This window comes from Ictidomys tridecemlineatus, chromosome 1, assembly GCF_052094955.1.
Source record: "Ictidomys tridecemlineatus isolate mIctTri1 chromosome 1, mIctTri1.hap1, whole genome shotgun sequence".
In the NCBI taxonomy this organism is placed as follows: domain Eukaryota; kingdom Metazoa; phylum Chordata; class Mammalia; order Rodentia; family Sciuridae; genus Ictidomys; species Ictidomys tridecemlineatus.
Genome location: NC_135477.1, coordinates 36,155,740 through 36,168,028, shown reverse-complemented (window position 1 = coordinate 36,168,028; position 12,289 = coordinate 36,155,740). Strand labels below are relative to the sequence as shown.

Sequence of the window (12,289 nt, the reverse complement as noted above, 5' to 3'; positions counted from 1 at the left end):
GTCTCAAAATTTAAAAAAAAAAAATTAAAAATCAGGGCTGAAGATGTAGCTCAGTGGTTAAGTGCACCTGAATTCAATCACCAGTACCCCTTCCCCCCCCCCAAAAAAAAAAAAAAAAAACTTAGAGGAGGTCCATGCTGGAGCAATAGAAAGTTTTCTGTTCCAACCATAGGATCCAGGGTTAGGAAGCACTTTTTGAGATTTGACTTCTTTCCTTTATAGGGAAATTTTAAACTTTATTTTCTCTTTGATGTTTCAATAACTTTAGTCTATGAAACAATGTGCAAATACAGAGATTAACAGGAAAAAATAAGGCACATAGTTATAAATGTGATAAAAATGGGCCCATGACAAAAGAATTAATCTCAGTGGTAGAGGAGATAGTTGAAGCTTAAATATTCTCCTCAGGAGGAAAAGAGAATGAGATAGGAGAGCGGGTGGTAGGCAACTTTAGAGGCACATTAAGCAATTATTAAAGAGACTGGACAGACCTGAGGACAGGAAGTGACTTGTCAATGATTCTATCTGGAATTTGAATGAGCCTCAGGAACAGACATAACCTTGGAAGAAAGTCCTTCTGAGTGTGAATACACTCCTGCAGAAAGTGAGATTTCAGGGTGGGATCCAAGGCAACTCTGGTCAATTTTTGGTTCTGGTCTTAATCCAGAGTAGGGAATTGCAGAGAAGCTCCATCTCTGTTTTGGAGATAGAAACAAGACAAGGTATGATATAGTTTGATTCTGAGGTCCCATCTGAGCTTCTCAGCATGACAGCAGGCTAATCTTTGGTTTGTCAATTCCTCCTCCTCCTCCTCCTCCTCCTCCTCCTCCTTCTCCCCCTCCTCCTCCTCCCCCCCTCCTCCTCCTCTTTCTTTTTTTTGTACAAGGATTATACCCAGGGGCACTTAACTACTGAGCTACATCCCCAGCCCCCGTTTTTTTTTTTTTTTTTTTTGGTTTTTTTTTTAATACAGACATGGTCTTGCTAAGTTGCTTCTGACCTCCCTAAATTGCTGAGACTGACTTTGAATTTGAACTTGCAATCCTCCTTCCTTAGCTTCCCATGCCTCTGGGATTACAGGAGTGAATCACCATGCCCAGCTCTAACACCTCATTTCTAAACAAGGTTGATTGTTTATTTCTGTCAAACTGACACCAAATGTAACAACTAGAATGCTTTTTACTTCATTAAGAGGACACCTTTATGTGTTATATGTGCCTTCAGCAGGCAGAAGGCCAAGTGAGAGTGTGGTAAGAGCCCTCCTGAGAGAAAAGACAAGGCGACTAGGCATAGTCAGTTTCTCTATGTGTAGGTGTCTGTTGCAAGTTTGTTGCAACTCTCTGTGGCCTAGGATACCTAACCAAACTGTATATTACCATATTTGTGAGACAAAGGGGCTGACATGTAAAAGAAACTAGTAAAGGGTATATAAGGCAATGCCCCAATTGTACCCCAGGCTCAGCCTTTGGATACAAATCCCCTGGGCCAGTGCTGGAACTAATAAATATTGCCCCCATGCCCTGTGTCTCTGCCCAAGAATTGCACACAAAAGCAGAGCTGCCTCCTGAAATTCTCCCTTTTCTGTGCAGTCATCCAGATTCCAGACACTGGGCCTCCATGAGAGGCCACAATGAGCTGGCTACCAGAAGAGTTCCCTGAGGAAGGACCTCAACTCAGGACAAGTGGGGTCTTTGGCATAGGTGATGGACAAGAATTTCAGCACATGCCAGTCAGAGACACAAAGAGATTTATTTAGGAAAGCAGATGCACATTCAAGAGAGAAGGTGGCCTATCTCAAGGGTGAGAGGCTTTGGGGGTAAAGCAAGGAACACACGTTCAAGGGAGAACACGAACAATCTGCAGAGGAATAAAGAGCAGCCCCTTGTTCTGGGATGTTAATGTGTATAGAGGGGGAGTAACAAGAGGCTGACCTAGAGGAGTCAGGGTGGAGTTACACAATTTCATACCAGTTTTCCCTGTGCTTTCTTATTTCCTGTTACTTTTGGTAGGCTAGCACCTGGGCCAAAGTAGAGAGGCATGGACGTGGACCGGGTTGCTCAGGAGTTTCTCATTGTATATTTCAAAGATTCCTGGGCATTTCCTGTTTCCAAGGGGTCATTGAGACTCAGTGCTTTTGAGATTCATTATATCTTTCTTTTTTCTGTATTCTCATATCCTTATCTCAGGTTGATATTCCCTGTTAGGCAAAGAGGCAGATGTGGGCGCAAATGCTAGCCAATGACTGGATTTCTGTAGCTAGAAATATCTATGGTCCAGGTGCACAGTTACTGGTAATATGCTTTCAGTTACTCAGCACGCACCTGAAAATCTCAAAAAAAAAAAAAAACAAACAAAAAACAAATAAACAAACAAAAAAACACAGAACTTGGTTCTTATCCCTTGACTCTTAAGCATAAAGCCATGGGCAAAAGGAACCTTCAGAAATTTCCATCTCTTATCTCCAATTCTCTCTGCCTCTGCCTGACTGCTTGATATTCACTTCTGTTTATAAACAAGAGTCCTCTGTTTTTATTCTTTTTCAGACCATTAACCAGAGGTGGGAACTTTGGGCTGGGAAATGATAGATATGAGACTGAGCCCCGGTATTAGGAGCCTACAGAGGGAAAGCTTGGATTGAGCCTTCAGTGGAAGGGAGACAGCACTGATTGACAAGGGGAACGAAGCCACTCCTCAAAGGAAAGGGCAGCTTTTGACCAAGTTGCTGAGGAGGTGCCTTGGGCCTGGTATTTCTTATCTGAAACGAGTGTCAACATTTTTAAAGAAATTTCTTCCTTATGAGAGATATGGATCAGTTGATAATTAGTTTCTTCTTAGAGACCTTATGATATCAATGTTCTGAATCTTGAGGTGCACCAGCTCTTACGGCCCTCCCAGTCATTGAGATAAGATAGTTGAAACTTTGGAAAGAAGGAAAAAGAAAAAAAAATGCCTCCCTATCAAAGGAATGACAGGTTGGGGAATTAAGGCCTCTGGGGTTCTGCAGCCTTTCTGAATAAAATTCTTCTTCTAATGAATGACAGGTCAAGGCTAAGGCCTCAGGTTTTTTGTCTTCTGTGCTCATGGTGGTTCCAAACCATCACATAGCCACAAGGAAAATTATGTAGTATCCAAATTATACATGACAAGCCCAGCACATTCAGGTTCAGTTTTCCAGGGAAGCAAGTCTGACATCTCCTCCCAATAAGGGGCTTTGCCATGATTAATAAACTGAGGCTGGGGTGAGTTTGCTTTCTGTAAGCCACTGGAGAGCCATGACATCACCACACCTGCCAGGAAAAGGGAGAAATTTCCAGAGAAAGTTAGGAAAAGCAAAGCTTAGTAGAACATCAATATTAAGAACCAAAATTGTACCCACAATCTCACACTCAGCACAGGGGTATTCTTCCTGAGGTCTGCTCACAAACTAAGAAGATTGCACAGGTAGGTAAAAGCAGAGCAAGGACAGTTTTCATGACACCAAGAGGACTTCACACAGCTCTGAAGAATGTTCTCGTATGCATGGCTGTGAGAACCATTTCTGGGGAATCCCACTGCCTCAGGTGGCTAGACTAGAGAGCATCAGCATTGGGAAACACGTCGTCATTCAGTCCTAATATGCTCTGTTTGAAGGCTCAGGAGGCTGCTGGCACATAGGGCTTCTCTCTTCCTATGAATAAGCAAGAGGTTACATAGATGCTTAATGACAGTGAGCACTCTCCAGAAGGTAAGCAATGGATAGAACACTTAGTGACACACACATCTCTCAGAGAAAGGCAGTACTCTTGGAATAAAATTCCTATTCAGAGAATTACATAATGCTATGCCATATCTGAACAATCCCTGTTTCCAGATGGGCAAACAGGAAGCTGAGGGGGAGGCATGACTTCTCCAAGTTCACACAGCCATCTTCACAGGTCCTCCTGACTCAGGGGACTCTAAAGTAACTCCCACGTCCTTACACCCAGAGTGTCCCCCAGGCTGGGAGACAGGAATTCACACCTCAGGACAATCTTTGTCACCAGCCTTCTCTCAACCAGTTCTCAGGAGGAAACAAAGAAGGAATCTCCACCTCGGCTGAGGTTTCAGTTTCTATGAGCAGGAATTTGCCAGGCTTAGTTTCACTTTCCACTTTCAGTTTCTAATCTTCAATTGCAAGGACACATCTGCAGATTACATCATCTGTTCCTTATAAATCCCTGTCCTGGGGTTCCAATTTATGAGCATATCTACAGACAGACCTCCAGATCTCTGAGAAGCCCACCAAACTGAAAACACTGCAGAACTGCAGGCTCCTTCACAGCAACCATGAGGTAAGGATTTCTTTGCTTTTTGGCCATTATATCTAAGTGTTAATACTATCTCAGCAGGTTAGTTCTCTGAGATCAAGCTTTCTAATTTTTCTATTTGATTATCCACTCATAATGTGTGTGTGTGTGTGTGTGTGTGTGTGTGTGTGTATACACATGCAAGGACATTCATAGCCACAGCTAAGCTGTTGTATTAGTGTAAGCATTTTCATTTCTGTTGAACTTATGTAGCTACATTCATGCAATTCCCTGAAGAAGGGTAGAACAGAGGATAAGAGTTTCACAAGAAGAGAGAAAATGATCCCAGAATCAGAAATTCTTTTTCCTCCCACTATTGCCCATCTAGGGAAAAGAGATCAGCTTGTCAGGTTAGAGACCTCTCTTTCTCCTCACTCCTCATTTTGGTGGGAAAGGACCCACACAGTAGTGTGAGGTTCAATGGAGCCTCCCAGATGCCTGGGGAGACCCTGTGGGGATGGGGTGAGAGGCTCATGGCCTTCCTCTGGAGACTCCTCAACTCACCTTCTGAGGGGCCAGCTCTGATGAAGCTCTGACTAGACTGAAGGTGAGCACATCACGTTTCCTGTGACCTCCAGTCCCTGCCGTGCTTAAGAACATTCACATCTTCCTTACCAGAAGGGCCCAATGGGAATTTCTCTATGGTCCCAACTGAGTCCTGAATCAAGTAACTCCTGTGATCAGCAGATAAAAAATCATCAGTTAACATTAACTTGCAAATGTCCCCTCAGAGTTCCACTGGGAAAAAGTTGGGAGGGGAAAAATTTCCAGAAATCACACAACCACAGGTCTATGATCAACCCTCCTGCAAAAACAGATTAGTCACTACCTAAAATAACCAATTAAGCATAAACATTGCAAAAATAGTTATCACTCCCTGAATGCTTATTAAGTGCTAGTCTGGCTTCCAACAGTATAATATAAATTATTATATTTAATCATAAAAAAACAATGAGGCAGGTACCTATATTATGACTTTGCAATATGGAATCTTAGATCTTGAAATGTAGTGATTACACAGACAATAAGAAGTAGAGTTTGGATATGAATAAGTCTGTTTATTAAACTATTAAACTGAAGTTTCCCATAGAATTACAGTGGGTTTGCATGACATCACTTCAGGTGGCATCCTAATATGTTGCTACATTTTGATGATTCAACGTTAATTTTAACCTATGCTAGGAAAAAATTATATATGTCATATATAATATTTAAGTTATATAATTTGTAAAATTTCTATTTAGGTTAGCAGCATGAGTTTTTTTTATTAGGATAATATAACATGTAAGATAAAATTTGTCATTTTTAACTTTTCAAACTCTAAAATTCACTGGTATTTAGCACCTTCACCATGTTGTGTGAGCATCATCACCACCACGTAGTTCAAGGACATCTAATAACTATGAGAAGACACCTCGTACACATTGTTACTTCCTACTCGGCCTCGCTCAGGCCCCAGCAAACTTTCGTCTGCTTTCTGTGTCTCTGCATTTGCCTGTTTGGCTCTGTCATATGAATGGACACATATAATATGTGGCTGGAATGGATTCTTTCAATTTTATGTTGCCTTCAGCCTCCACTTTGAAGACGAGTTGACCTTTCTCATGTGGAAGCTGAGTGAAGTTCCTCTTGACACAGCTCCCAGTTCTTTACTACCTCCCAGCTCCTCAGGGTGACTGATCCAGACATCTGCCTTCTGCAAATTTCTCCTGGTAACCAGTTTTGTGGGACCTCCCTTTGGGACCGGTCAATAATTAATTCCTTAGGAGATTCATCCTACTGACCCCTAAGCCCTTCCCAGACTGGGCAGATATGCCACAGTGTCCAGCTCTCACTGACACCATGATCCCATAGAACTGGAACCAGCTTGCTCTAAGCCCACCAATTAGAACTCTCTGCAGGATTGCCACCTGAGTGATGTCTTGGACCCTAATAAAGGATTGGGCCCGTATGAGAAGAGCCTGGTGATATTCTTTCTCTCTTGGTCCCCACCCACTGGTTGAGCATCAATGTCCCTGAAGCTCCCTACTTCCTATTGTCCCTGAAAGGCATCTTGCCCTCTTTTCTCTGGGATTTATAAGTGGTGGACTTCTTCTGTTATTTCATATGTTGTTTGAGTTGCCCTCTTGTGTTTCACCTGGGTAACAAACCTGCAGTTCACTTCTTTCCAGGTCAGAGCTGCCTCAGAGAGTATATACTCAGGTGTGAATGAAGAGGACAAAGCCAGAAAAACAGCCACTATGGATTTTGCCAGTGTCTACAGATTTGCTATAAGGGGGCACCTGGTCATGGATCAGATAGTCAGGCATTGGACTGTCCACCCAAATATAGATGTACCCCTGTAAGACACACTGCAAACATCCATGAACAAATGCCTGAAGTCTCCTCAGAGCAGGACTAGAGTTTGTAGACACTATCATGAGAGCCCTCTCAAACCACTGCCCTCCCACCTACAAAAATAAAAAACAAAACAGGGTACTCACGGTTGGCTTCCTTCATTTACCCCAATGTTTTTCATGTTCACCTGTGTTATATCAGGTGTGAACAGTTCATTGCTTTTCATGGCTACAATTTTTTCAATTTTGTGGGTATATAACTTTTTATTTATCCATTCATCAATTAATGAACATTTGCATAGTTTTAACCTTTTGGCTATCGTAAATGGTGCTGAGAATGAATATACATATACAAGTGATGTTTTCAATTATTTTGAGCATATATTCTGATGTGTAATTCAATTAAAAAATTTATATTCTGTAGTGAATCATATGGCAATTGTAAATTTAACTTACTGAGGGACTGCCAAACCCTTTTCCATAACAACTCTACCATTTTACATTCTCACCCAGCAATGTATGAGGGATCCAATTTCTCTACATCCTCACAATTCACTGGCTATATTCCTTCCCCCCCCCCTTTTTTATTGCTCAGTTACAGGTAAGAGGTTGGATCTCTTTGTGGCTTTGATTTGTGTTCTTCAAGCGACTAAGGATGCTGAGCATATTTTCTTGTAATTTCTGGCCCTTTGTAACTCTTCCTTGGATAATGTCTCTTCAGGGTCTTTGCCCATTTGTGAAATGGGTCTCTTGTGGTTTTGTTGGTGAGTTATGGGAGGTTGTTACACATGCTGAATATGCATCTCATTTCATATAGTGATTGCAAATATTTTCTATCATTCTGGGAGTTGTGTTATCTCTGTCAATGGTGTACTTTGATAAACAAAAGTTCTTAATTTTAATAAAGTCCAGCCTGCCTCTGCCTCCCACCCCCCCCCTCACTCTCTCATTTCCTGTGATTTTGGGATCAAAGCCAAGAAAGCATTATCAAATGCAATGTCATGAAACTATTCCCTCATGTTCTCTTTACAAAGCTTATAGTTTTAGTCTCACTTTTAGGTTTTTGATCCATAAAGGCATGCACCTTGATGTGGGAATTCTAGCTTCCAGAACTGTGAGAAAATGAATTTCTGTTGTTTACACTACCTAGTTGATGATGATATTTTGTTATGACAGCTTGAGCTGACTAATACAACCATATATTCAAGGATTTATTTTGGGGATCTCTATTCTCTTACATTGCTCTACTTTCCATTCTCTTCCAGTGGTCTATATATCTCTATGGTCTTTCATATGGTCTTGATGCCCATACCAGAATGTTTTGATTTCTGTAGATTTGTAGTAAGTTTTAAAATCAAAACTATATCCCCAGCCCTATTTATTTTATATGTTGAGACAAGGTCTCACTAAGTTGCCCAAAGTGGCCTTGAACCTGTGATCCACCTACCTGCCTTAGATTCCCAAGTAGCTGGGTTTACAGGTGTGAGCCACCACATCTGGCCCATTTTGTAGTTTTCAGTGTACAAGTCTTTTATCACCTTAGGTAATTTTTTTCAAGGTATTTTATTCTTTTCTATGTTATCGCAAGTGCAATTTTTTTTCATTTGTTTTTGGATTTTTATTATATATAGAAACACAACTGAATTTTACATATTGATTTTATGTCCTTCCACAATACCCAACTCTGCCTTCCTGCAGCTCCAAATAAACTTTTTCTTCTCTATATTGTTTTTGTCAGGTCTTTTAGTCACAGTGACACAACAGTTGATTAAAACAGTATATTACATTAACGATTTTCATGTGTTGAACCACCCCTTTCTATGACATTATCCATTTAAATGACATTTGGGAAATGCTGGGGATTAAATCCAGGGCCTGATGCATGTTAGGCAAGCATTTGATCATTAAGCTGCACCCTCTGCCCTTTTTAAGTTATATGGAGACAGGATCTCACTACGTTGCCCGGGACGGACTTGAACTTGTTATCTTTCTGACTCAGTCTCCTAGGTAGCTGGAATTACAGCTGTGCAGCACTGAACCAAGCTTCCATTATATTGTTGAGTTGACATAATTAATTACAGACATGAAGAACAATTTCTTCATGTCTGTAATTATGTCAACTCAACAATATAATGGAAGGCCGCAGGTGTGACTGTAGAGGGGTATCATGAGGTGATGTTGTGGTGATGAGGTGATTCTGTACCTTGATCAAGGTGGCGGTTCTAGAGGTTTACTCATGAAAAAATAGCCAAGTTACCTAAACTCATTGTTGTGCCATGTCAATTTTGTAGTGTTGATTTTGTACTATAGCTGTGTAACTTATCATTGAGAGAAACTGGGTGAAAGATACATTGTATCTCTGTACTAAGTTCACAACTTTTGTGAACCTATCATTATTTCCAAGTAAAAAGTGAAGGGAAAAAAACTGTCAAATATTTTCTCATTTCAGTCATCTTCATTGGTTGAATACCATGCACAGTGCAGTCCTGAAGTCAATAATGTTTACTGGAGTTCTGCCTTTCTAACTGGTCTCTGTTGTTTTCAGTTAAATAAGAAGTTTTATATAGCATAAAATAAACTTTAATAATTTCCATATGTAGACTTATGAATCCTCTTGGAGCCTAGCATGACAAGTGTTAATGTTATCACAGGTTTGCAAATGTGACCTTGAAGAACACAGGGGTTACTTGCCTAGAGAGGGCTGTAAACACCTTAGAAAGCCACACAAATTACATTCATTGTTCCTGTATTTTTTAAAATCCAGGGAACTCTAAAATGTGACACTTTCAGAATAAGAACTAAAATTGAACAGGATGTTTTATTGGGCTTTTTCTTATGACTGTTCCTTACTCAAAAAGTAAAATCTGCTTTGGTTTCACAGTGAGAACACCGATGAGATCCAGGACAGGCTGTGGCAGTTGAGATGTCACTTCACGTGGGATCTGCAATTTGAAGACAGTGAAATACCGAATTTAGAAAGCAGGATCTTGGAACAGATTGAGTTCCTAGACATGAAAAACAATGTGGGGATTCACAACCTCCTGGCCTATGTGAAGCATGTGAAAGGCCAGGATGAGAAAGCCCTGCAGAGCTTGAGAGAAGCTGAAGACTTGGTCCAGAGGGAGCACGCAGACCAGGCAGACCTGAGGAGCCTGGTGACCTGGGGCAACTGTGCCTGGGTGTATCACCACATGGGCAGATTGGCAGAAGCCCAGACTTACCTGGACAAGGTGGAGGACACTTGCAAGAAGTTCGCAAGTCCCTCCCACTACAGACTGGAGTCTCCTGAGATAGAATGTGAGGAAGGATGGGCCTTGCTGAAGTGTGGGGAAAAAAATTATGAGCGGGCCAAGGCCTGCTTTGAAAGGGCTCTGAGAGTGGAGCCTGAAAACCCTGAATTCTATGCGGGGTTTGCCATCACTGTCTACCGCCTGAATTACAATAATGTAATTTCTCTTGGCCCCCTGAGAAAGGCTGTCCAGCTAAATCCAGATAATACATATGTTAAGGTTCTCCTTGCCCTGAAGCTCCAGGATATAGGACAGGAAACTGAGGGAGAACACTACATTGAGGAAGCTCTGAACAATACCTCCTCCCAGACCTATGTCTTTCGATATGCGAGCAAGTTTTACCGAAGAAAAGGCTGTGTGGATAAAGCTATTCAGTTCTTGGCAAAGGCCTTGCGGGCAACACCCAACTCTGCCTTCCTGCATCACCAGATGGGGCTTTGCTACAGAGCAAAACTGTTCCAAATAAAGCAAGCTAAAAACATGCAGGATAGAGAACATGTGGACAGAATAGTAAGATTAGTCATATTTCATTTTGAATTTGCTCTGCAACAAAAGCCCACATTTGCTCTTGCTCTTCTGCACTTGGCACGTATGTATGTTGAAGCAAAGGATTACAGAAAAGCTGAAGACAGCTATCAAAAATTGTTAGTGATGGAAACAGATGAGGATCAAGTACTGGTAGATGCACATTTCTACTATGGCCAATTTCAGGAATTTCAAAAGAAGTCTGAAGTTGATGCAATTAGGCATTACTTAAAAGCAATAAAAACAGAAAAAGAATCACATTCAAGGAATCAAAGTATGAAGTCTTTGGAGAAATTGGCCTTAAAGAAACTTCAGAGAAATGCATTTGACCTGGAAGGCCTGAGCCTTGTTAGTTTTGTCTACAAATTGAAAGGAAAAATAAATGAAGCCCTGGATTACTATGAGCGGGCCCTGAGCCTGGCTGCTGGTTCTGAGAAAACTGTGGGACATGGTCCTTAGGCACTGAATATCAGCCACTTTCACATTTTATTCTCTTTTAGGTTAATAGGTACTATAATCATCTATTCTGTTTGCTGCTTTCAGAAACATTCTGTGTAATTCATTGTAATGATGTAATTTTTAAACAATTACTCAAAACCTAATATAACCTTAAACAGACTTAAATTGTATTTAGAAAATGGTGAAACAGAATATTTGTGTGTGTGTGTGTGTGTGAGTGTGTGGTGTGTGTGTGTGTGTGTGGTGTGTGTGTGTGTGTGTGTGTGGTGTGTGTATGTGTGTGAGGGGGGAGGGAGACAACATTTGTGTGAATGCTATTTAGTAAAATAAAAGTTTACCGAGCAGATTGGTAGCAAGTAAAGACACTGAACTTGCATACACAACATGTTTAATTAATTCGTTTTATCAACAAGTAGTTTATAGTAATATATACTGTAAAGGTAAAATTTCTAAGCTGCAAAAGTCTGAGTTAAAGTGTAAAAGACCGGGCATTGTAAGGTCTCTAAATGGCAAGGCCTGGGCTAAAAAGTAAAGACTAGGTATTGTTAAAATTCTTCTGCTACCCTCGGAACCTGTAGTCTCTGTAGCTGTTAGGACAATGCTGGAACTGCCCAGTAAATATCTCCATTGATTCCCTGGTTGTTTAATAGCTAAGGGCTCCAGGTAACATGGCACGTAAGCCTCTAGGCTCCAAAACCAATCAGTTTAAATTTGTACCCCGCTTAGAAATGACCAATCACCCCTGCCCAGGTTGTTTCTGCCAATGTATGTACTAATCCTGACTCAGAGATGTTGTTCAATTTTCCCACGCCTCATGATGATTTGTTCTGATGTATGCAAAGCCCCCCACCCTCTCCAAAAAGTGTACTTAAGCTCCTCTTGACCTCTGCTCTGGGCTCTGGGCTGCTCTCCCTTCCTGAGTGAGCCTTGAGCCCCAGCATGCTGGTTCAATAAAACTTCCCCTTGCAATTGCATGAAGTCAGTCTCTTGTGTGTGGTCTCTTTCTCCGACGCTCCGCCGGACCCTTACAATACCAAAAATACTAAGGTGAACAAGCAAATGCTTTTCCTGAACCTCATGCAGCTTATGATCTAGTCAAAGAAACAGGTACATAATTAAAAGTGGACTTTATCCATATTTCAGATTTAATTTACTATCAAATTGTCCCAGGGAGTTTCTCTTGTTCTATGCCATTTTATTTGAAGCACTATTTAAGTTACTTACTAATAATCTATTGATCTAAATCAAGAAATATGAAAAGGATGTAAAACAATTTGAAAGCAGAGCTCACTGATGCAAAACAAATCTCTGGATTGCATAATATGTTGTTCAAGGTAGGTTTGACCATTTCCAA

The 12,289-nt window shown here is 41.1% G+C and overlaps 1 protein-coding gene across 1 annotated transcript; it reads left to right on the top strand.

Annotated features, from left to right (window-relative positions):
* Positions 1–3,707: 3,707 nt before the first annotated feature.
* Positions 3,708–11,913, top strand: LOC101970383 (antiviral innate immune response effector IFIT1). Its single transcript, XM_013362143.4, has 2 exons — positions 3,708–4,310; positions 9,543–11,913. Exons 1-2 carry the CDS (start codon positions 4,306–4,308, stop codon positions 10,933–10,935), a joined length of 1,398 nt encoding a protein of 465 aa, XP_013217597.2. The 5' UTR covers positions 3,708–4,305; the 3' UTR covers positions 10,936–11,913.
* The last annotated feature ends 376 nt before the right edge of the window (positions 11,914–12,289 follow it).